The sequence below is a fragment of the Heterodontus francisci genome, chromosome 2 (genome assembly GCF_036365525.1).
Source record: "Heterodontus francisci isolate sHetFra1 chromosome 2, sHetFra1.hap1, whole genome shotgun sequence".
Taxonomy (NCBI): domain Eukaryota; kingdom Metazoa; phylum Chordata; class Chondrichthyes; order Heterodontiformes; family Heterodontidae; genus Heterodontus; species Heterodontus francisci.
In genome coordinates this window covers 126,812,124-126,838,539 of record NC_090372.1, presented here as the reverse complement: position 1 = coordinate 126,838,539, position 26,416 = coordinate 126,812,124, and the positions used below count along the sequence as shown (strand labels likewise).

Below are 26,416 nucleotides of genomic sequence, written 5' to 3'. Positions count from 1 at the left end.
TGCGAACGCTGGCAACTGACTCCCACGACTTGTGATCAATGTCACAGGACTTCATGTCGCGTTTGCAGACGTCTTTAAAGCGGAGACATGGACGGCCGGTGGGTCTGATACCAGTGGCGAGCTCGCTGTACAATGTGCCTTTGGGGATCCTGCCATCTTCCATGCGGCTCACATGGCCAAGCCATCTCAAGCGCTGCTGACTCAGTAGTGTGTATAAGCTGGGATGTTGGCCGCCTCGAGGACTTCTGTGTTGGAGATACGGTCCTGCCACCTGATGCCGAGTATTCTCCGGAGGCAGCGAAGATGGAATGAATTGAGACGTCGCTCTTGGCTGACATACGTTGTCCAGGCCTCGCTGCCGAAGAACAAGGTACTGAGGACACAGGCTTGATACACTCGGACTTTTGTGTTCCGTGTCAGTGCGCCATTTTCCCACACTCTCTTGGCCAGTCTGGACATAGCAGTGGAAGCCTTTCCCATGCGCTTGTTGATTTCTGCATCTAGAGACAGGTTACTGGTGATAGTTGAGCCTAGGTAGGTGAACTCTTGAACCACTTCCAGAGCGTGGTCGCCAATGTTGATAGATGGAGCATTTCTGACGTCCTGCCCATGATGTTCGTTTTCTTGAGGCTGATGGTTAGGCCAAATTCGTTGCAGGCAGCCGCAAACCTGTCAATGAGACTCTGCAGGCACTCTTCAGTGTGAGATGTTGAAGCAGCATCGTCAGCAAAGAGGAGTTCCCTGATGAGGACTTTCCGTACTTTGGACTTCGCTCTTAGATGGGCAAGGTTGAACAACCTGCCCCCTGATCTTGTGTGGAGGAAAATTCCTTCTTCAGAGGACTTGAACGCATGTGAAAGCAGCAGGGAGAAGAAAATCCCAAAAAGTGTGGGTGCGAGAACACAGCCCTGTTTCACGCCACTCAGGATAGGAAAGGGGTCTGATGAGCCACCATGTTGAATTGTGCCTTTCATGTTGTCATGGAATGAGGTGATGATACTTAGTAGCTTTGGTGGACATCCGATCTTTTCTAGTAGTCTGAAGAGACCACGTCTGCTGACGAGGTCAAAGGCTTTGGTGAGATCAATGAAAGCAATGTAGAGGGGCATCTGTTGTTCGCGGCATTTCTCCTGTATCTGACGAAGGGAGAACAGCATGTCAACGGTCGATCTCGCTGCACGAAAGCCACACTGTGCCTCAGGGTAGATGTGCTCGACCAGCTTACTACTATCCTGCCTACTACTATCGGCATCACCTTCCATTTATTTCGCTCTTATCTACCTTTGCCTTAAAGCAACATTGAGGATGGAGAACGGTGTGGCTGCACTCCCAGCTCACCAGTTGTGTACACCAAGAGCATTCATATTTGTGCTACCACTGGACACGTCATGTTTGTTTCTTTTACTGCTCAGTCTCTTCTTGCTGAATGTTCCCCAAGTGCTTGACTGCTTTGGACGCACTCTCTGCTTGACAGGCAGCAGCTGGCAATTGCGGAGTCTCAAGGCTCTGCATGGTTGTTTCAAGGGTGGATGCTCAGTCCATGAGGTGCAACCGACATCAGAATTAAACCCCAACTGTCAGTATGATCATGGTTCAGTCATGGATGTGATTAACAGCAACAACAGTAGGATCCAACCCCTGTAATCACCTATGAACCTATGAAACAGGTGTCTGTGTGTCCATGTGCACTGCTCTGATGGGTGCAAGAACAGAGCAACTTACAACAGGGACTGGAGCGCATGTACTGCCTGCACACAGCCCCAGACAATGGAAAGGATTTTAGTGCAGTGGACTGGAGCACATGCAGTGCCCCAGACAATGGAAATGTTTTCAGAGCAACTTACAACAGGGACTGGAGCACATGTAGTGCCCCAGACAATGGAAATGTTTTCAGAACAACTTACCTTGGAGCAATCTCCTCTTTCTGATAAAAATGAAGTAGAGTGAAATCTTCAAAACGACTAAATAATTGTGATAAAATGCGAGAAAATGCCGACGAAACCAATCCTCCTTCCATTTTCAGAAACTCGCGCCGAAGCTTGACGCATGCGTGAATATCCAAAGGTTGACGCATGCGTGAATACCCGTTGGCGTTGCATAAAGCGCATGCGCAGAGGCCGACCAGGCGCGTTGCGCGAAGATGCACACATCACGCGATGACGTCATAGGCGCATGCGCTAGCCAGCTGGAACGCAGCGCATAGAGCAGGAGACAGTCTGCGCATGTGCGCTTCGCGGCGCAGCCTGATGACGTTAGTGGCGGCCAGCGTTGAGAGGAATCACTTTGTAAATATATTGCAGATCTTCTTGGTGCTTCTCATCCCTTGCAAAACTAAAAAATGTGAACCTGAATTTCTTTCCTCTGTTAATTTTGGTGTAAAATTCCATATAAAGTAAAAAGCGGTGCAAAGTATGGAAAAAATTATAATTGAAATAAAGAAAAAAATTTAGATTTATATCGCGCTTTTCGCAACCACTGGATGTCTCTGAGCGCTTTACAGCCAATCAAGTACTTTTTGAAGGGTAGTCACTGTTGTAATGTGGGAAAATTGGTGATTCATGTTTCTAAGCACAGATCTGAGCAAAAGAGGCTAGTGAAAAAAGGCCTAATTTTTGCTTATTAAAAGTCATTAATATTGAACTTTTGTAGCATTCTGAATTCAGTTAAGTCAATAAGTGATCATTTTACTTCAGCTCAGCCCTGTAATTAATGAACTTAATGAGGGAGAAAACTTTGAGGGATCATCTACAGTTTGTTAGGTCTCCCCCGACACCCACCGCCCACCTGCAATGATTACTTCTACAGTCCCTCATCTCTCCATGTTCCATATGACTTCTAAGCTGTCCCTCCAAAAACATGCCTATGATGACTTCCTCATACGGAGTGAGTTGCTTAAAGTTCATTGGGTCCGCCACCAGTTCCTCCTCCTGCTAGCAAATGAGCAGTAGGGACTGAGACAGGGTGACAGTGATTTTCCCAGGCAAATTCCTTCCTGCTCTATCCCATCCATATAATGTAACTTGCATAACTTTGTTAATATTTCACTGGCACATGCAGATTTTTCACAGCTGGTTTCCTGTTTGTTCATTTATGTTGTGTACTGATATTTTACAGCATCAATACCCTACTTTTATATTGCCATACTTTTGAGATGTCGTTGCATATTTGGAGATCGTCCACCAATCAAAAGAATGTTCTTGCATTACTGCATCAGAGTTTCCACTGATTTCAGGCCCTTATCATTGAGTCGTGCTTTGCTTTGTTGATGTTTAGCTGTTTTAATCACAAATAATTCACCCTATGGCTGTGTTAACCAGTTTCAGCATTTACACTGGTTAAGTGTCTGGTTAGCTGCTTGAGAAGTGTTCGAAGATCATTAATATTCTACCTTGTGATTGGCTGCTGTTTTTCTCGCTATTAACAATGTTGCATTGACAGAAATTGTACATTTTCAAGGCGGCTGTTCACTAATTTTGAAGGAAAACAGGCATTTTTCTGTGAAGTGAGGAATGTTGATCTTGTAGATGCTCAAAAAATGGCAACAAAAATTTTATTTTGAAAAATTAATTTTGATCTTGGTTCTTGATTCACATTTTTAACAAGAAACCTTTACAAAGATTAAGTAAAATAAATACTGATTTCTGGCTACAAGTCATTATACTTTGGATTTTAAAAATGCCCCATAGTATGTAATAAAGCCCTCCAACTTGAGGTACTATAACTCTTTTGGCCTTTTCTGACACAGTTTAGTCGCTGTTTGTTGTGTGATCCTCCAATACTGTGTAAATTCAGTTAGCCTGCTTAGTAATGGGAAGTCGTCCCAGCCTTTAATTTATATATGGAACAATTTCCACTCCTAGTTTTCGGTAGCTCTTTGTCCTTTTCAAATATCTCTTCAGTTTCGCTGGTGTCATCCTCTTCCCAGAAGGTTGACTGCCCTGGATCTCCACCTCTGTCCTGTGCTGCCTTTATATAGGTCAGTGGCATCCAATCCATTATATCCGTCATCCATTTTTTCCTCTGCTTCTCCCTCCTACATTTTCCGTCGATCTTTCCGTCCAATAATTGTTTTTCTCTACCTTCTGCTGCAATGATGTGAATGAAATATTGTATCTTTCTCTCTTTGATATGCACTATCTTCTTTTTCTCCAGCCTTTTCCTGCACTGCCCCATGAGTCTTTGTGTAGGATATGCGGAATATATAACACTTCAGTTTATCCCTTCTCAGTTTTGGTGCACAATGCAAACGCTGTGCTACAATTTGGATTGAATGCTGGAAATATGAAACCGGCTTTCATTTTTTACTCTGAGTATGTGTATCCTTTTTAGGAAATTAGTCTCTTTCAAACTTCTTTCTGTCCCCGGCACTGGCCCTTTTCCCTCCTCCCCGTCTGCTTTGCTTGACTGCTGTCTTGGGTGGGAGGTAATGCAACACTTGACATAGCACCACTACCAATACTGCTCTTAGCCACTAGGAGGTGTTTGAATTGCTTGGCAATGAATTGGTCTCCTATTTTCCTTTGTTAACCTTTTTTTTTCTTCCCTTTCTTCCCCCTCAGCACCCCCCCCCCCCCCCCCCCCCACCCCTCCAAAAGTAAACCGAGATGCTTGGCCAATGTTTGGGAGTTCAGTAGAGTGAACGATCAACTCTGTTCAGTACAATAATTGTTCATAAATTTGGTACCAGGCAACTTTTCCAATATACAAAATTGATGGAAGTTGGTCATAGTCTGAGCTTCATCTTTTATTACTTGTCGATCTAAAGCCCTCATGATAGGGGTTTACATAAACGCTGAACTCCTAGATGACGTTAACGCAATCAAACTGAAAGTATTAATTCTGTTTGTATTAGTAGTCAATCTTGAATAAGGATTGTGTCAGTGAACCCCAGCAGTATGTGTGGAGGTAATACATTGATACAAAATTAGATTCACAGGACTTGTGGAATGCTTGTCACGTTGCAGACAGCACGTTGTGTCTGTTCAGCCTTTTTACTTGTATTATTGCTTCCAATGTTGGCTGAAACACAGAAGGCTAAATCAATTGATGCAGGAGTATTTTAGCACACCATTCATGTGCATTTTACATGCTGGATAAATAGATGCTGCATTAGTGATCAAATATGTTGTGTTCTATTTAATTTTAAGGCAATGGACTTCCAGTTGTTCTTGGTGTAAATTGCTGAACAGCAACAAATCCGAATGCAAGTGACTGTTAGAGAATGCAGGATGAGTCCCGGGAGGTTGACTCTTATTATTACAAAGTATTGCAGGGTTACAGAGATTGTGCTTCATTTGTCAATGGTGGTATTGGTCATGTTAGGACAAGTGGAATTTGTCAGCTAGGTGTTGGAAAGGGATACAATGGCCCTCCCTAAAGGAATCTGACCTAACCTGGTGATTTATTTCTGATGCCATGTTGTGAATATCACTGAAGTAAATCTTCCTTGAGGATATAAATGTTTGGCCTGGTGGGGTCTTCAGGAACGCACAAATCTCCCTCCAGATTGAGAGGACTGCAGTGGAAATGAGGTGTTTTTTTGCTTTGGTCTATTGTGAATGGTAGTGTAGTAAACTGTTAACAGTGTGGTTTATGGGGTGCTCCTGATTTCCAATTCCAGCCACAAGCTTCACTTGGTGGCTAAGGACCAGGCTTCAATTATTTGTACAGAAAATGCTGGAAATAATCCAGCAGGTCTGGCGGCATCTGTGAGTATTTCCAGCATTTTCTGAGTTTATTTCAGATTTCCAGCATCGACAATAATTTGCTCTTGTCACAATTATTTTGATTGGACTTGCCTAGTAGTAGAACAATAATTTCAACCAGTACAACTATCAGGATGTATGGCCCTTCCCCTCCATGGTCCCCAGCCCTAATTAACTTCTGGGAACCAAACAAAACTGGCTGCCTCAACCCTGTGACTTACATCACGCCTAGAATAGGTGCAGTCACAGAATCCTGGATCTATCAATGTCTTCCTTCTGCAAGCATCATACAGTGAAAATGTACGATGGCTGCCGCTTATGTATGTGGAAATATACCGTTTCATAAACTGTGAATCTATCTTGAGAATTCAAGATTTAAAAAAAAAGGCAAAAAAGTCCAGATCAAAGCATGGATTCTCCTGTAATAAAAAGCTATCTTATAAATAAGACACCAGGGGAGTGTTTTCAAAGCTGTAATCTCTGCATTAAGATGATTGTCATAACCCACCAGGGCACTGAAGCCCTCAGTTAAAATATTGCCTTGTATTTATCCCTAATACCCAATGGACTATTTCCTAGATCTTAAACTGTTTAATATTGTTGACATGCTACCTCATTTTGTCTAAAATTTTCAATAAATGTCTTCATGCAGTTTAAATATTCTTGGAAATGAGCAAACTTGTCAGTCAACCTTCCCATAAATTTTTATTTTTCAATATAGAACAGTTTTAATGAGGGTATTCGCTAAGCACCCTCCCACCCAGTTTTTTTTCTGTATTTTTAATCCTCATTTCTTCATTAACCTCACCTAATATCTGCAGTCAAGTGGGTGACCTGGGCAGAATTGTACCTCCCCCAATAACCCCTACATGATGGGAAGTGATGAAAAGGTTCCAGATATGACTTTCTTCTCTGTCTTCCTTCAACCAGCTACCACCCCACCCCCCAGCCAGATCCTCCATGTTCAAGATAGCTTGAATTATGAACAGAATGGAACCCCACTCAAACCTACCCCCATCCGACTACACCGCCTTGCCATCTGTTTTTGTGCTTGCAAGTTTTTTAACTTTTAACTTAAGAGTCTTGATCTTTAACACCAAACCACTGTTCTTAAAATACTGTTTTGAGTATGGTTTTTTTTTTACCCAGAAACTAGGTACATTTCAGCGATGAAGTAATATTCCATGTATAGTGTTTAACATTTTCTACTGTACCTTTTGGGTTGGGGAAAAAAGCAAACACAAAGCTTGTAAAATTGAAGATTGTGAAAATACAGTAGAAAAAATCCATTGTCTAGAATCATAGAATGGTTGCAACACGGAAGGCGGCCATTCGGCCCATCGTGTCTGTGCCGTCTCTCCAAGAGCAACTCACCTAGTCCCACTCCACTGCCTTTTCCCTGTAGCCCTGCAAATATTTCTCTTCAAATAATTATCCACTTTTCTTTTGAAAGCCTTGATTAAATCTTCCTCCACCACACTCTCAAATCTTACAGAAGTTGACCACATCCCTGTGCAGCTTCGGCCAGTAATAATGCATCATTACCCTAGCTGGTGGTTTCCAAATTACCCAAATGATCTGCGACTGGAATCTCATTGGCAATTCTCAGAATTTCACTATGGCAGGGAGGGACAATAATTTGATGGACTACAGCCCAATCCTCATCAGCATGCCTCTGGGAAGGTCTCCACTTTCTCATCAATACGTCACTTTCAACATAATAGCACTCGGGGATTTTCTCAGCCTCCAATTCAGAACACGCTGTCTGAGATATTTTCTTTAAATTGGGGTCTGCCTGTTGTGCCTCAATCAAAAGAGGATCTTCTAAATAATTCAGCCTCGCTACTCAAATTCCTGAAAAAGGTTTCAGCCAGCCAGACATCCGGCTTGTCCTTTATAATCACTGACTCTGCTGTATCTTGTCAAGCCCGATGAGCTTGGGATCTAGTCACTACACAATCTGGGAATATGGCTGGAAATTCTTTCTGCAAAACTTCAATTTCAGCAACCTCAACTGGCTTTTCTGAAACTACTGGCAATGCCAATACCTTATCCCCAGCTATTTCATTTCCTTACAGAAAATCTACCTCTTCAATGGGTAAACTAGGAACGACACCGCCAATAACAGGACCCATGACCAAGTTACATTTTAAATTAACCTTATATAAAGGAATGGATAAATGAGTTCTATCTATCCCTTGGATTAATGCGTTCACTACCAGGGTAAAAGTTCATGTCACCTGCCAAAATTAGTGTCTGTCCCATCCCTGTATCCCTAATTAACTTGCCTGCCTGACCAGATGAATGTGGGAATATCTCACCCTTGAACAGAAAACCTCAATAAACTTCAGGGGCCTTATTTATTTCATCAGCACACAGGGGAGAGCACCTCTACTCATTTCAAAATCGCCAAGGCCACTAGCTTGTCACCAGCTCCTCCTATTGGGGCATCCTTTTTGGGACAGGCTTTCGGTAAACCTACCACAGCTACCGCTTTGCCTTTTAACTTACTGCATTCTGATTGTAAATGCCCTCTTTTTTTTACAAAAATAACATTGGTCCATTTGACCCAACCCTAGTCTCTCTTTCTTACTACTGAGGATTTCCTGTATCCTCTCCTTTTACCTTTTCACTAAAACCAGAAGTCTTTTCAGTATCAACCTTCCGATGTTTAGAAATGATTTTAATTGAACCTGTCACAATTACTATAATCTTGGGTAAAAGGAGAATCCTGCTAACAAAATACTGTCTCTGATTGCAGTGCTTATTTAGGGCTTCATAGTAAGATGTGTTGCTAAGTTCTATTTTTCTTTTACCCCTTCCCTCGCAGGAAAGCTACCAGCAGTGCAGTGAGCCGTGCTGGTCGCACCACCTCGACGGGCACTGGGGGTATGTGGCGGTTCTACACGGAGGATTCTCCTGGGCTTAAAGTGTAAGTGTTTTCTGTGTCTATTGAGGCCTTGATGTCAAGGGCAGTCACTCTCGCCTCACCTCTTGAGTTCAGCTCTGTTGTCCATGTTTGAACCAAGGCTATAATGAGGTCAGGAGCTGAGTGGCCCTGGCGGAACCCAAACTGAGCGTCACTGAGCAGGTTATTGCTAAGCAAGTGCCACTTGATGGCACTGTTGATGACACCTTCCATCACTTTACTGATGATTGAGAGTAGGCTGATGGGGCGGTAATTGTCCGGGATGGACTTGTCCTGCTTTTTGTGTACAGGACATACCTGGGCAATTTTCCACATTGCAGGGTAGATGCTGGTGTTGTAGCTGTACTGGAACAGCTTGGCTAGGGGCGCAGCAAGTTCTGGAGCACAGGTCTTCAGTACTATTGCTGGAATATTGTCAGCGCCCATAGCTTTTGCAGTATGCAGTGCCTTCAGTCGTTTCTTGATATCACGCGGAGTGAATCGAATTGGCTGAAGTCTGGCACCTGTGATGCTGGGGACTTCAGGAGGAGGCCGAGATGGATCATCAACTTGGCACTTCTGGCTGAAGATTGTTGCAAATGCTTCTGCCTTATCTTTTGCACTGATGTGCTGGGCTCCCCCATCATTGAGGATGGGGATATTTGTGGAGCCACCTCCTCCAGTTAGTTGTTTAATTGTCCACCACCATTCACGGCTGGATGTGGCAGGACTGCAGAGCTTAGACCTGATCCGTTGGTTATGGGATCGCTTGGCTCTGTCTATCGCATGCTGCTTACGCAGTTTGGCACGCAGATAGTCCTGTGTTGTAGCTTCACCAGGTTGACCCCTTATTTTGAGATATGCCTGGTGCTGCTCCTGGCATGCCTTCCTGCACTCTTCATCGAACCAGGGTTGGTCTCCTGGCTTGTTGGTAATGGTAGAGTGGGGGATATGCCGGGCCATGAGGTTACAGATTGTGGTTGCATTATTTAAAATAACACCCCAATCTATCATACAGTTCAGTATACAGGAATGTACAAGAATTCAGGCAACAGTGACTTAATATGTTGTGAAGTGGTGTCATCTTATTTCCCTGGGTTGAATGTACACTTCTGGAGCTGTTTTAATAAGTTGCTTCAGTTCCCGAGGAGTGTCAGAAACAGTAACATTTCAAGGTAAGTACCCTGATGTGCTCGTGATTGACTATTTAAATCTTTTTTTAAAAGATGAGGGGAAGAAAACATCTATATTTGATTCTTGCTATTTGTTTTGTAAAGAAAGAAATGCTAGGGTGAGACTTTGTTTTAAACACATCTTGTAACACTTGGTTTTGTTGAAGAGTAAAAATTAAGTTACACTGGTCCTAATTTTGTGGTCTTTAATGCTGTTGGTCTGATGGTTGCCAGTGATAAAAACAGGAAATGTTGGAAATGCACAGTAGGCTGTCATTTGTGAAGTGCAAAAATAGTTTAACATTTCGTTCCTCTTTATAGATGTTGGCAAACATCTCACTTTGTCTTTACTTGAATTTCTTTCTCTGATAACTTGCTCTCCAAGTAGCTTGTTGATGAAGGTTTTCACTGTACCTAGGATTGTATAAGTACCAGCATCATGACATTTTTGCTGAGTAATTTCCTGAGTATTTCTGTACAATTTTTTTTTTTTAGAGATACAGCACTGAAACAGGCCCTTCGGCCCACCAAGTCTGTGCCGACCATCAACCACCCATTTATACTAATCCTACACTAATCCCATATTCCTACCACATTCCCACCTGTCCCTATATTTCCCTACCACCGACCTATACTAGGGGCAATTTATAATGGCCAATTTACCTATCAACCTGCAAGTCTTTTGGCTTGTGGGAGGAAACCGGAGCACCCGGAGAAAGCCCACGCAGACACAGGGAGAACTTGCAAACTCCACACAGGCAGTACCCAGAATTGAACCCGGGTCGCTGGAGCTGTGAGGCTGCGGTGCTAACCACTGCGCCACTGTGCCGCCCATGCAGCGAGGCAATATGGGTGGAGCTCAGGAATAGGAAGGGTGTAGTCACGATGTTGGGGGTTTTCTACAGGCTTCCCAACAGCCAGCGGGAGGTAGAGGAGCAGATATGTAGACAGATTTTGGAAAGATGTAAAGTTAACAGGGTTGTAGTGGTGGGTGATTTTAACTTCCCCAATATTGACTGGGACTCACTTAGTGCTGGGGGCTTGGATGGGGCAGAATTTGTAAGGAGAATCCACGAGGACTTCTTGAAACAATATGTAGATAGTCCATCTAGGGATGGGGCCATACTGGACCAGGTATTGGGGAATGAGCCTGGCCAGGTGGTCGAAGTTTCAGTCGGGGAGCATTTCGGGAACAGTGAGTATAATTCCATAAGTTTTAAGGTACTTGTGGATAAGGATAAGAGTAGTCCTCTGGTGAAGGTGCTAAATTGGGGGAAGGCTAATTATAACAATAATAGGCAGGAACTGAAGAATTTAGATTGGGAGCGGCTGTTTGAGGGTAAATCAACATCTGACATGTGGGAGTCTTTCAAAAGTCGGTTGATTAGAATCCAGGACCAGCATGTTCCTGTGAGGAAGAAGGACAAGTTTGGCAAGTTTCGGGAAGCTTGGATAACGTGGGATATTGTGAGCCTAGTCAAAAAGAAAAAGGAAGCATTCGTAAGGGCTGGAAGGCTAGGAACAGACTAATCCCTTGAGGAATATAAAGACAGTAGGAAGGAACTTAAGCAAGGAGGCAGGAGGGCTAAAAGGGGTCATGAAAAGATATTGGCAAACAGGATTAAGGAAAATCCCAAGGCTTCTTATACGTATATAAAGAGCAAGAGGGTAACCAGGGAAAGGGTTGGCCCACTCAAGGACAGAGAAGGGAATCTATGTGTGGGGCCAGAGGAAATGGGCGAGGTACTAAATGAGTACTTTGCATCAGTATTCACCAAAGAGAAGGACTTGGTGGATGATGGGCCTCGGGAAGGGAGTGTAGATCGTCTCAATCATCTCATTATCAAAAAGGAGGAGGTGTTGGGTGTCTTGCAAAGCATTAAGGTAAATAAGTCCCCAGAGCCTGATGGGATCTACCCCAGAATACTGAGGGAGGCAAGGGAAGAAATTGCTGGGGCCTTGACATAAATCTTTGCATCCACATTGGCTACAGGTGAGGTCCCAGAGGACTAGACAGTAGCCAATGTTGTTCCTTTGTTTAAGAAGGGTAGCAAGGATAATCCAGTAATTTATAGGCCAGTGAGCCTTACGTCAGTGGTAGGCAAATTATTAGAGAGGATTCTTCGGGACAGGATTTACTCCCATTTGGAAACAAACTAACTTATTAGCGAGAGGCAGCATGGTTTTGTGAAGGGGAGGTCGTGTCTCACTAATTTGATTGAGTTTTTTGAGGAAGTGACGAAGATGATTGATGAAGGAAGGGCAGTAGATGTTATCTATATGGACTGCAGTAAAGCCTTTGACAAGGTCCCTCATGGCAGACTGGTACAAAAGGTGAAGTCACACGGGATCAGAAGTGAGCTGACAAGATGGATACAGAACTGGCTCGGTCGTAGAAGACAGAGGGTAGCAGTGGAAGGGTGCTTTACTGAATGGAGGGATGTGACTAGTGGTGTTCCGCAGGGATCAGTGCTGGGACCTTTGCTGTTTGTAGTATATATAAATGATTTGGAGGAAAATGTAGCTGATCTGATTAGTAAGTTTTCGGACGACACAAAGGTTGGTGGAGTTGCGGAGAGTGATGAGGATTGTCAGAGGATACAGCAGGATATAGATCAGTTGGAGACTTGGGCGGAGAAATGGCAGATGGCGTTTAATCCGGACAAATAAGTCAATGCATTTTGGAAGGTCTAATGCAGGTGGGAAGTATCCAGTAAATGGCAGAACCCTTAGGAGTATTGACAGGCAGAGAGATCTGGGCGTACAGGTCCACAGGTCACGCAGGTGGATAAGGTAGTCAAGAAGGCATATGGCATGCTTGCCTTCATTGGTCGGGGCATAGAGTATAAAAATTGGCAAGTCATGCTGCAGCTGTACAGAATTTTAGTTAGGCCACACTTAGAATATTGCGTGCAATTCTGGTTGCCACACTACCAGAAGGACGTGGAGGCTTTGGAGAGGATACAGAAGAGGTTTACCAGGATGTTAAATGTTTTTTTTCTTCTTTCCTGTGTTGAACACTTCCGTGCCACATGTCATCAACTAAAAGAACACTGTAGTTTCAAGCTTTTGCTTCTTTTGAGTGAGACTTTATTCTGGGCAGCACAGGGTGTCTTGACTACTTTTATTATTACATCCCTTGTGCAGAAACATACAGCAGATGTAATCTCATAATAGTTTTATTATACAATGGTAAGGTTTAATGTAAAATAATGTCCTTCACAAACATATTGAGTGAAATTTGTGGGTCCTTGGTATTGCTTTTTAAAAAAAAAAGTTTGATGTTAAAAGTAAAGTAAAACCAGTTTTGAGCTAGATTACAAATTCTCTTTTATTTTGTGTGAGGGATGAAGTTTCACATTTATGTAAAGCAGTGCCAAGCAGTTAATTTGAGCACTGAATATTCTATTGATTTTTGTTGACTGTCCAGTTATTTAGGATGGTTTAATATGCTGGAATATTTAACAGTTTGCTGGTTAGAAGTCCAATCAGTCAATATCCTGCTCTTAACAGCTTGTTGACCCCATTGATTAACCTAGTGCATTGTTGCAAGTTTATCATACAGGATATTGAATGAATATATTATAGAGGTTGAATTAATTTATAATTAAATGATCAGCATTGCAGGATGAAATGTATGCAAAGTAGAGTTGCATAAGCATCCTACCTTTTTAGCTTGACAACTAAATTGCAGCATAATTACAAATAAATGGAGTTATTATTTTGCATTCTGAACTTTGTAACCATGCTGCAGGTTATGATTGGGGCAGTAACCTGCTGAATGCAGTCTCGTGTGTTTCAAAGGATGAAAAGTAGGATGCTTTGCAAGCTGAAATTTAGAATACAGTCTTTTTGATGAACAGAAAAAACGACAACTGTCTCTAACTCCCACATTTAGTGACCTTTTAAATTTGGTCTTTTTATCTTTTTTTTTTAAAACAAATTATCTCCTACGTGATGCCTGCCTCAGATTCTGTACAGTGAGATAAGATGCACTATGATAAGCTGATTAAATCACATCCCACGCCATCTCTTTAGGGAGTTGGGCTGCATAAGTGAGAATTCAAGACAATCAAGAAAACTAAATGACGTGACCCGTCAACTGGTTTAACCGGACAAAATTCACCTTGATTTCTACAGAGCCAAACCAAGGCCACCACTACTGATTAGTACCATAAGATAAGACCGTACTTTAAACTTAATTTCTTTGACCAATAACTGGTGGGCATGTTGTTGTCAATGTATTTATTTATCAGCCTGCATTAATTCTCTTGACTCAGTTTCCCGTAAGTTATCACAGGTTGACACTGAAGGGTTAGGTTGGAGGGAAGAAATACTTCAATAAATATGGCTTTCCTAATTTTATAGTTGAACAAAACAAAGAGATTTCACTTAACAGTTCAAAGCTTTAAGTAAAGCTTGACATCATTAAAGGCCAGTTATTGCCTGTGAAACTTAATACTTTGTTGACTGGGTGAGAAGGGAAGAGGTTTCAAGTAACTAGAGTTTAGATGATTTTAACTTGTTTGTACCAAATTTCAAATACTATCTATGGCTATGTTGTAACTTTAGAGGACTTGACCAGGGTGTGTAGCTTTCTGCTGATTGTGATTGGAACCATTTTCATTACTATATTTGACAACCATAGATGACGCAGGGGGGACGGTGGGGGAGGGAGGCGGTGTTGGTGAGGGAATGGCGTACAGTCTTTGTATCAGATTTTAATTGTTTAAATTTCACCTACTTCAACAACAGCTTGTATTTATACAGTACAATTAGTGTAATAAAACGTCCCAAGGCGCTTCACAGGAGCGAATAAAACAAAATTTGACACCCAACCACGTAAGGCATATTAGGGAAGATGGCCAAAGGTAGATTTTAAGGAGTGTCTTAAAGGAAGAAAGTGAGGTGGAGAAGTTAAGGAAGGGAATTTCAGAGCTTAGGGCCCAGGCTGCTAAAGTTACAGCCGCCATTGGTGGAGAAATTAAAATTAGGGACGTTGATGAGAACAGTTAGCTGGGAGGGTTGTGGGGCGAGAGGAGATTAGAGATAGGGAGGAGTGAGGCCATGGTGGGATTTGAAAACATGATGAGAATTTTAAAATCAAGGCATTGTTTGACCAGAAGCCACTGTAAGTCGGCAAACGCAGGAATGATGGATGAACAGGACTTGGTGCGAGTAAGGACATGAACAGCAAAGTTTTGGATAATTTGAGTTTACAGATAGAATGTGGGAGGCTGGCCAGGAGTGCATTGGAATAGTCAAGTCTGTAGTTAACAAAGGCACGAATGGGGGTTTCAGCTGCGGATGAGCTGAGGCAAGGGCGGAGACGGACAATATTATGGATGTGGAAGTAGGTTAAAGGTAAACAGTTTAAGGTATATTATCTTAATGTTCAAAGCCTAACCTTAGATGTATCCCATATGGAGAAATATGTGTGTGTAATCAGCATCCTTTATCGAAGGGCTTTTGTGCAGATCACAGGAATTGTACCCTGTGATTGTGCACAAGCTTCATTAGGCTTCCTTGCCTTTCATCAGACAGCTATCAGTGAGTGGGGATGTACCCCATTTGAATGTAGGAATATTGAAAATCTTCTCAAAGTCTTATTTAAATATAAGATCTTCAACAGTAAATCTTCGTAAAACAGTAAAGGGGCAAAATAATTGACATTTGGGGGGGAAATTAGATATAGTGTTCCATCACTTTTTACTTCAATCTTTTTGGCTAAAATGAATGAAGGTGGGAGTTTCATCTTGCAAGTGTCTGTTTATTTAGCTGCTATATTACTAGTCATTTTTTAAGGAGTAACAACTTTTGTATTAATCCTCAAGTCTTGTTTCTTTCCACACTTTGTATTTTAATAATTTGGTTAAATGGCATGAGTTGTCAATTAGGGTAATATAGGATGTTTTTTGGGTATTTTCACCCATATTTTTTTGAAGGTCAAATGGTACCTTGGATATGTATGTCAGTGGTAGATGAGTTTATCAGCTTTGACTGTGTTTCAACGTATATGCACACATTGATCTGAGGCTTTCAATACCTTGTGTTCATTGTACACATGGGAAATGAAACAAGAGCTTTATGTCAAAGTCCATTCTTCATTCAATAACTGCAGTGAGACAGATGAGTTCAGGATTTTAAGGATTTAAAAAAAAAAATCATTCAATAGTCAAGACCGTGTGCTACTGTCTTTAAGGTCCAGAATATTTTTAGTCTCTATATATAAAAAAGTTAATTGTTTGAAAGCACAAAGCAGACCAATGAATTCCATCTTAAACTATTTTATTTGGTTATTTATCCAGAATTTAAGTACACAAGCTATTTGTTTTAACATAGCTGAGCTCTGTGTATACATTTGCAAATTAAATTTTTTTTTATAACAGCTACGTAATTCTGAGCTGGCTGTCACATACAAGGACTGGATTTTTAAAAAATATCTCCTGCAAATTCTTCTTGCCCGAACAATAGCAGTAATATTATGTTGACGATGGGATCTCTGTTTCACTGCCCTCTGTCCCAGTCCAATTTATGCTGCGTGGCATTAATAGCCAATTAGATGAGATAAATTGTAAATTAGATAAGTACCTGAAAGGGAGAAAATTGCAAGGCTATTGGGAAGAGCAGGGGAGTAAGCTCTTTCACAGGTAAGATGGGCCAAATGACAACCACCTGTGCTGTAAGATTGTGATTCTAGATCCAAGTATTTAATGTTTTAGGGCAGAAAGTGTCACTTTCTGTGTTAAACTATTTTAAAATTGGCTTAGCATGAATTCTTATGCCTGCCTGAGTTGAGCCTCTCACTAGGAAGCAAGATTAGAGTAAATGTACAATAATAAAAAGGAACTGTAGTTATGCTGTGTGCAATACTATACTTTGTTTTAGAACTTGGCAAAACTGAAGCTAGTGTGACGTAAAATTGCTCTACACACCCTTGAGTTTGTTGTTGGCATTGGGATTGTTCTAGTTTTCTAAAAAAAAATTGCAGTTCATGAAGAATCCTTTAGTTAGATATTAGGAATTGTGCTGGTTCTGAACTAGTGCACCAATAGGATCCAGTGAGAGAAGGAGGTTCTGGATTTTCACAATTAACTTAATCTCTGTTTAAATTCAATCTCCCTATAAATCAATGAGAATCAGCTGTGAACAGTTTTGCTTGTGGTTAGGATGTAAACAGCATTTTCTGCTCATGTGCAAAATTCAGAATATGCAATATTGTGGTAACTCTCCTGTCCTGCATTATTAACTTGTAATTTAATCTGCTTTTTGTTTTGGTGTGGATAGCCTAAAGCTTGTGTCAGAGTTGATTATGATGAAGAACTGGTATGGGCTCCAGTGCCTGCTGAGGACTATTGTGCAATGTAGATTAGTACATTTAGCTTTACCTTCACTGGTGGAGGGAGAAGTGAATGAAAGCAAAGATGTGAGGAAATATAGTTTTCCACTTTAAGGTTATAATTGTAGGTGCAAGATTTTTTCTTATTTTTCATTTGAGTTTAAAATCTTTAGATATGTTGCATTATGTAATTTTTCTAAGCATTAATGAGCGATATTAAAAGTGAATAATAAGCAGAATGATGTGCTTTATAGCTCTGGGCACAGATCCTGCCTAAGATGAGGAAACAGGGATAACTCTGCTTGTGTGTTTGATATTTATTATGCTTTTCTGCAACAGTGCTGGTAAAACTAGCATTGTGTGGGTACTCCTGCTGTACCACTAGGTGTCCCTTTTGTCCCTTGTATTACTGTCATTGCAGTGACATTGAAACTATAAAAGCAAGCAGTGGTGTGTGTACTGTTAAATGTGCTTCTATTGATTTTTTTTTCCCCTCTCTCCTCAGTGGGCCTGTTCCAGTGCTTGTTATGAGCCTACTGTTCATTGCTTCAGTATTTATGCTGCACATCTGGGGCAAGTACACTCGCTCGTAGACAAGACTTCAGCGACTTTCTCTCCTTTCAACTTAATGCATTCATCCTGGACCAAATGCCTATTTTTATCGGAACTGAATTCTGATGCGTTAAACCTCACCTTCCACTCATGAAGATTAAAGTGAAAATCCTGTCAACAGGACTGGGTATAGCAGATAGATCCTGTTTCCTGATTTTCATGAGAAGTACTGTCTTTGTGTTGGATTTCTGAAATCTTTGAAAATCTCTTTCCTATCTTTGTTTTGCCTTTTTTGTAAAACAACTCACTAATGTTTGACAATAAAGAAAAAAATTGTTATTTCTATGTTGTGTCTTTTTAGCATAAACAAAACAATTTTACCAACATAATTCAATCTACAAATTGTATGTGAAGCACTTTGGAATGTCCTGCTAGACATTATAAGTCATGAAAAAAGCAAATTTTTAACCCTCTGTCATTGCTAAATAGTTTAATTATCACAATGCACCTGTTTTTGGTAAGGTTCTGATTAAGAATACTCATGAGAACTGGGTGACATAGTGGGTTAGATCTTTCGCCTTTGGGACCTGGATTCAAATCCAGTCTCTGTTGATGGAGTGAAAATTTCTTCTTTGTCAGTTGTCAGTTTCCTATGTGGCAGTAAATAATGCTCTTCTCAGGCTGAGGCATGTTGGGGCAATCTAGTATAAGTGTTGCTCTACTTTAGAAGACCTGTACTTGACCTGGGAGTACTCAATTCTCACTGGGTGTCTCACTGGGTGTCTGAAATGGAAAGTTTTCCCATATCCAACTTTCAACATAACCCTGCAAATTAGTCCTCTTGAAGTATATGTCCAATTGCCTGTTAAATGTTCCTACGGAATCTCCAATCTCCTTCCACCACACTTTCAGGTAGAGTATTCCAGATCATACAAGCTATGCAAAAATAATTATTCTCATTTCCTCTCAATTCTTTTACTAATCATTTTAAATTTACAGCCTCTGGTTACTAGCCCATTCACCAGAGGAAATAATTACTCCCTACTTGCTGTGTCAAAACTCATAATTTTGAATACCTTTATTAGGTTTCCCCTTAAACTAATCTGTTTTAAAGTGCAAAGTCATAGCCTCTGTAATCTCTGCACATAACAAGTCCCTCATCCCTGGTGTCATCCTGGTAATGATGCTCCGTACCTTCTCCAAGGTCTTGACATCTTTCCTGAAGTGTGGTACCCAGAATTGTACACAATACTACAGCTGAGGCATAACCAGTAATTTGAGGAATAGTGCCTTCCTAGCCACTCAATCTGAACCCCTCATAATTTTATGCACTTCAATTAAGGATTTGTGAATATACATCCCAAGATCCCTCTGCTCTGCACTCTTTCAAAATAGTACCATTTACATGATAACAATAGAAAAATACTGTGGATGTGGGATACCTGAAATAAAAACAGAAAATTCTGGAAATACTCAGCAGGCCAGGCAGAATCTGTGGACAGAGAAACACTTGCCAAACAAACATCTATTGATCTTAGTCTTGAAAATTTAAATTGACCCTGCCTTTGTGGGAAACGTTCCAGATTTCCATTACACTTTGTATGAAAAAGTGCTTCGTGATTTGACTCCTAAATGGCCTAATTCTAATTTTATGGTTATTTCACTCCTGTTCTGGATACCCCCACCAGAGGAAGTAATTTCTCTGTGCCCTATAAAATCCCATCATCTTAAACACTTGATTGGATCATCCTCAACCTTTTAAATTCAAGGGAATACAAGCTTGGTTTATACAGCCATCCTCAAAATTTAACCCTTTAAGGTAATATTCCCTTCCCCTCTCCAAAGCCAATTATGTATTTCCTGAAGACTGAACACCGTGCTCCAGATGTACAACTGAAGAATCGCTCATTTTTGTACTCCAACTCCTTTTGAGGTAAAGGCCAACATTACATTAACCTGTGCACTAGCTTTGTGATTTGTGTACATGGACAACTAAATCCCTTTGCACTTCCACAGCACCTAGTCTTTCACCATTAAGAAAATATGTTGATTTGTCTTTCTCTGATCCAAAGTGGATGATCTCACTTTGCCACATTGAATCCATATACTGTAGTTTTGCCCACTCACTTAGTACTTCTGTAACTTCCTGTTCCCATCTACAACACTTGCCATGTCTCCTAACAATTAGAAACTGCTATAAGGCTACAAAGAACAAAAAGAACAAAGAAAATTACAGCCCTCCATACCAGGCAACATCCTGGTGAACCTCCTCTGCACCCTCTCCAAAGTATCCACATCCTTTTGGTAATGTGGCGTCCAGAACTGCACGCAGTATTTCAAATGTGGCCGAACCAAAGTCCTATACAACTGTAACATGACCTGCCAACTCTTGTACTCAATACCCCGTCCGATGAAGGAAAGCATGCCGTATGCCTTCTTGACCACTCCATTGACCTGCGTTGCCACCTTCAGGGAACAATGGACCTGAACACCCAAATCTCTCTGTACATCAATTTTCCCCAGGACTTTTCCATTGTACTAATCCACTCCACCACACTGTCCTATTCTCCCCGCACCCAAACACTAAATAAACCCAGTGAACAAGGAAGCCTCGGCAGTGAAGAGAACAGCGGCTGTTAAGAAGTTAATATCAAGAGGCCTGAACCAGAAGATGGTGAAATAAACAGTATTGTTTCCTGGCCCCAGGGGAAGGATGGGGGCGGTTGCAGTTCCAAAAAAAAAGCTTACTTTTTCATTGGAACTCTGCACTTCAGAGACTGTCATGCAATTACAGACAGCTGGACCGAAACATCCACAGGTCTCTCACCTGTGACACTGCATCTCCCATCAGCTCATCCTCCTCCATATCTTCATCACTTCCTTCCTCTTCATTCACTTCTTCCTCATCATCCAGAATCCAGGCGGCCTGGTAATCAGACGTACCTTTCGGGACCTTCCGGACAACCTTCCTGTTTTCGTTTAGTGCATCCTTGGCCTCTTGCAGTACTCTTACAATTCACCCTGCAAACAAACTCATGACTCCTGGGATTTGTTTAGATTATTGGCTAAGATGCCTATTTTAGGGGAGGCACTAGAACTGATATGAATCTACTAAGTTGGAGAGCACAATTGGTCCAGTTAACAGTTTTAAAGAAATTAATTTAGCTGACTTGCTATACTCTATTTCAAGTATATAGTCCTATAATAGCTGTTAGCATTCTGCCAACCAGCCCTGCAGAGTCCAATATTTTGTCAAAACCAGCATCCTTCATTTTTATCTCCATCACTAGTAAATCACTATAGAATCATAGAAAGTTACTGCACAGAAGGAGGCTATTTGACCCATTGTGTCTTTGCCAGCTGCAAAAGAATTATCCAGCTTAATCCCACTTTCCAATGCCAGGGGAGGGGGTTTTTGAGGGTAATTGAAGAATGGACTAGGATGTCACAGAGGGAATGGTCCCTTTAGAATGCTGAAAGGGGAAGGGAAGATGTGTTTGGTGGTGCCACCGCACTTGAGGTAGTGGTAATAGTGGAGGATGATCCATTGAAAAGGGATGCTCTTGTGGAAGGTGACAAGGGGAAACTGATTGTGGTTCCAAGACGGAGGGGAAGGGGTGAGAGCAGAAGTGCGTGAGATAGAACAGACACGGTAGAGGGCCCCATCAACGACAGTCGGAGGGGGAATCCGCGGTTGAGGAAAAAGGATGACATCGAAGATGCTAGTGTGGAAGGTTGCATCATCAGAACAGATGCAATGCAGAGAGAACCTGGGAGAATGGAATAAAGTCATTACTGGAAGCAGGGTATGACAAAGTGTAGTTGAGGTAGCTGTGGGAGTCACTGGGCTTATAGTGAATATTGGTTGATAGCCTATCCCCAGAAATGGAAACAAAGAAGTCAAGGAAGGGAAGGAAGAGCTGGAGATGGATCATTTGAAAGTGAGTGAAGGGCGAAATTGGAAACAAAGATGATGAAATTTTCCAGTTAAGGGTGACAGCAGGAAACAGGCCTATTCAGTCTTTCCTTATAGAGCCATAGAGAGATACAGCACTGAAACAGGACCTTCGGCCCACTAAGTCTGTGCTGACCAACAACCACCCATTTACGCTAATCCTACATTAATCCCATATTCCTTACCACATCCCCACCATTCTCCTACCACCTACCTACACTAGGGGCAATTTACAATCGCCAATTTACCTATCAAGAAACCGGAGCACCCGGCAGAAACCCACACGGCCACAGGGAGAACTTGCAAACTCTGCACAGGCAGTACCCAGAACTGCACCCTTGTCGCTGGAGCTGTGAAGCGAGAATCATAGCTAAAATTCTCCGGTCCTGGCAACATCTTCATAAATCTTCTCTGTACCCTCTCTCGCGCAATCACATCTTTCCTATAATGTGACCAGAACTGTACGCAGTATCTAGCTGTGGCCTAACTATTGTACAGTTCTAGCAAAACTTCCTTGCTCTTATAATCTATGCTTCGTCTAATAAAGGAAAGTATCGCTTATGCTTTCTTAACCACCTTTTTTACCTGTCTTGCTACTGTCAGGGATCTGTGGACATGCATTCCAAGTTCCCTCTGTTCCTCTACACTTCTCAGTATCCTACCATTTATTGTGTATTCCCTTGCCTTGTTTGCCCTCCCCAAATGCATTACCTCATACTTCTCTGGAAAGAATTTCATTTGCCACTTTTCTGCCCACCTGACAAGTCCATTGCTATCGTCCTGCAGTCTACAGCTTCCTTATTATCAAGCACACAGCTAATTTCTGTATCATCTGCAAATTTCTATCTAAATCATTGATATATACCACAGAGGTTCCCTGTGGAACCCTGCTGAAAATTACATTCCAGTCACAGGAACACCTGTTGGCCGTTACACTTCGCTTCGTGTGACTGAGCCAGTTTTGGATTCAACTTGCCATGTTCCCGTGGATCCCATGGGTTTTTGCTTTTCTGGCCAGTCTGCCATGTGGGACCTTGTCAAAACTCCTGCTGAGATCCATGTAGACTACATAAAATGGGCCAGCTTCATCAATCCTCCTTGTTACCTCTAATAATTCAATCATCTCAGGTAAACTGACTACAAATATAGCTGCAGCAATTTATCTTTTAAATATGTTTCAATCAGAAATAATCTGGAGGTACCACTGACCTTGCCTTTTTTCTTTTCAATAATTTTTTTTGATAATTTGTTTCCCAAGATTTTTGCCTCCCTGTTTAACATGGCAGTCTTGTGCTTATCTGAAGTCACCTCAAGAAGGGAGAACTTGCCGCAGCCTTATCATTAGGATTTTAGCCATAACCATTGAGCTTTCAGCCTTATCATTGGGTTCTCAGCCAAATCATTGGGATTTCAGCCTTGTCGATAGATTTTCAGCCCTATTATTGGGTTCACAGCCACTGGCTTTCTGAAAAGGAAATATTTTAAAGGAGATCGTATGCAGTAAATGGAAATACCTTAAAGGTAGACAACAGTTAGGTGAACCCAACAGCTTATGAGGTATTAATAATTGCAGCCTTTAATGGTACCTGTGGGAACTGGCAGCCGATAGAGATATGACATATCATTATCATTATTGAATAATTGCTATCTTTAGGGGTTGCCTGAAAAGTCATCAAACTATTCTAAATGATGTTTTAATTTGTGCTTGATTTTTGATCCCCTTCCTTTGAATGTTCATATTGTATTTGGTCTTTTATGATCTGAAATATAATTATCAGACATCAGTCAATGACATTCAAAGATGATGAGAGATTATTAATCTGCTAATGCAATGGAAGTTCCCCACATGAAAAAAATTGTGAATGCTGGATTCAAGTAAGTGGACAAAATACCTGAAATACACAGAATCTGGAAGAGAATGGTGAATGTTCAGGTGGGTCTCTTCAATAAAGTTGTGGTTTTCTTTAAATTGCTCTTTTTCACCTTCTGAGATGCACCCCTCGGCCTAGGCTTTCTGGCCCTGTCCTGCAGGTGTTCAAGTGGATCTAGGACAGACGGGGTCAGAAATTTGCTTGGGAACACACCACCATATCCTACTTCCTCCCTCCCCCTCCCCTTTTCCAGTCAGTGGACATGTTGGAACAAAATATGCTCGTACAAATGGAGTATTTGCAAATTGGATTGCAATTTGTTTCCCACCATGCTACCTTGATGTAGATCAAAGAATCAGATCCCAGTTGGGATAGTGGGTTTATTTAACAGCTGTTTCTGAGACCTTTGAGAGGGGATCAGGGTCAGTACTTGACAGTAGTCCTCTTTGACTGGCCTCCCACCTTACACCGTCTATAAACTTGAGCTCATCCAAAACTCGCTGACCTGCATTGGCGCCTGGTCTGGCAAAGCTTCAATTTTAAAATTCTCATCCTTGTTTTCAAGCCCCTCAATTGCCTGACCCCACTCTATCTCTGTAACCTCCTCCAGCTCTACAACCAAAGAACAAAGATAATTACAGCACAGGAACAGGCCCTTCGGCCCTCCAAGCCTGCGCCGATCCAGATCCTCTCTCTAAACATGTTGCCTATTTTCTAAGGTTCTGTATCTCTTTTCTTCCTGCCCATTCATGTATCTGTCTAGATACATCTTAAAAGACGCCATCGTGCCCGCATCTACCACCTCCACTGGCAACGCGTTCCAGGCACCCACCACCCTCTGCGTAAAGAACTTTCCACGCATATCCCCCCTAAACTTTTCCCCTTTCACTTTGAACTCGTGTCCTCTAGTAATTGAATCCCCCACTCTGGGAAAAAGCCTCTTGCTATCCACCCTGTCTATACCTCTCATGATTTTGTACACCTCAATCAGGTCCCCCCTCAACCTCCGTCTTTCTAATGAAAATAATCCTAATCTACTCAACCTCTCTTCATAGCTCGCGCCCTCCATACCAGGCAACATCCTGGTGAACCTCCTCTGCACCCTCTCCAAAGCATCCACATCCTTTTGATAATGTGGCGACCAGAACTGTACGCAATATTCCAAATGTGGCCGAACCAAAGTCCTATACAACTGTAACATGACCTGCCAACTCTTGTACTCAATACCCCGTCCGATGAAGGAAAGCATGCCGTATGCCTTCTTGACCACTCTATTTACCTGCGTTGCCACCTTCAGGGAACAGTGGACCTGAACACCCAAATCTCTCTGGACATCAATTTTCCCCAGGACTTTTCCATTTATTGTATAGTTCACTCTTGAATTGGATCTTCCAAAATGCATCACCTCGCATTTGCCCTGATTGAACTCCATCTGCCATTTCTCTGCCCAACTCTCCAATCTATCTATATTCTGCTGTATTCTCTGACAGTCCCCTTCACTATCTGCTACTCCACCAATCCTAGTGTCGTCTGCAAACTTGCTAATCAGTCCACCTATACTTTCCTCCAAATCATTAATGTATATCACAAACAACAGTGGTCCCAGCACGGATCCCTGTGGAACACCACTGGTCACACGTCTCCATTTTGAGAAACTCCCTTCTACTGCTACTCTCTGTCTCCTGTTGCCCAGCCAGTTCTTTATCCATCTAGCTAGTACACCTTGGACCCCAAGCGCCTTCACTTTCTCCATCAGCCTGCCATGGGGAACCTTATCAAACGCCTTACTGAAGTCCATGTATATGACATCTACAGCCCTTCCCTCATCAATCAACTTTGTCACTTCCTCAAAGAATTCTATTAAGTTGGTAAGACATGACCTTCCCTGCACAAAACCATGTTGCCTATCACTGATAAGCCCATTTTCTTCCAAATGGGAATAGATCCTATCCCTCAGTATCTTCTCCAGCAGCTTCCCTACCACTGACGTCAGGCTCACCGGTCTATAATTACCTGGATTATCCCTGCTACCCTTCTTAAACAAGGGGACAACATTAGCAATTCTCCAGTCCTCCGGGACCTCACCCATGTTTAAGGATGCTGCAAAGATATCTGTTAAGGCCCCAGCTATTTCCTCTCTCGCTTCCCTCAGTAACCTGGGATAGATCCCATCCGGACCTGGGGACTTGTCCACCTTAATGCCTTTTAGAATACCCAACACTTCCTCCCTCCTTATGCTGACTTGACCTAGAGTAATCAAACATCTGTTCCTAACCTCAACATCCGTCATGTCCCTCTCCTCGGTGAATACCGATGCAAAGTACTCGTTTAGAATCTCACCCATTTTCTCTGAGTCCAAGCATAACATTCCTCCTTTGTCCTTTAGTGGGCCAATCCTTTCTCTAGTTACCCTCTTTCTCCTTATATATGAATAAAAGGCTTTGGGATTTTCTTTAACCCTGTTTGCTAAAGATATTTCATGACCCCTTTTAGCCCTCTTAATTCCTCGTTTAAGATTGGTCCTACATTCCCGATATTCTTTCAAAGCTTCGTCTTTCATCAGCCGCCTAGACCTTATGTATGCTTCCTTTTTCCTCTTAGCTCGTCTCACAATTTCACCTGTCATCCATGGTTCCCTAATCTTGCCATTTCTATCCCTCATTTTCACAGGAACATGTCTCTCCTGCACGCTAATCAACCTCTCTTTAAAAGCCTCCCACATATCACATGTGGATTTACCTTCAAACAGCTGCTCCCAATCTACATTCCCCAGCTCCTGCCGAATTTTGGTATAGTTGGCCTTCCCCCAATTTAGCACTCTTCCTTTAGGACCACTCTCGTCTTTGTCCATGAGTATTTTAAAGCTTACGGAATTGTGATCACTATTCCCAAAGTAGTCCCCTACTGAAACTTC

The 26,416-nt window shown here is 42.0% G+C and overlaps 1 protein-coding gene across 1 annotated transcript in view; it reads left to right on the top strand.

The window, feature by feature from the left end:
* The window catches only part of sec61b (SEC61 translocon subunit beta), a 28,409-nt gene extending 10,390 nt beyond the window's left edge, over positions 1–18,019 (top strand). The window contains exons 3-4 of the mRNA XM_068010512.1: positions 8,536–8,637; positions 17,630–18,019. Coding sequence (XP_067866613.1) covers positions 8,536–8,637; positions 17,630–17,717 — 190 coding nt within the window. The 3' untranslated portion in view covers positions 17,718–18,019. The remainder of the gene's footprint in view (positions 1–8,535; positions 8,638–17,629) is intronic.
* Positions 18,020–26,416: the final 8,397 nt, after the last annotated feature.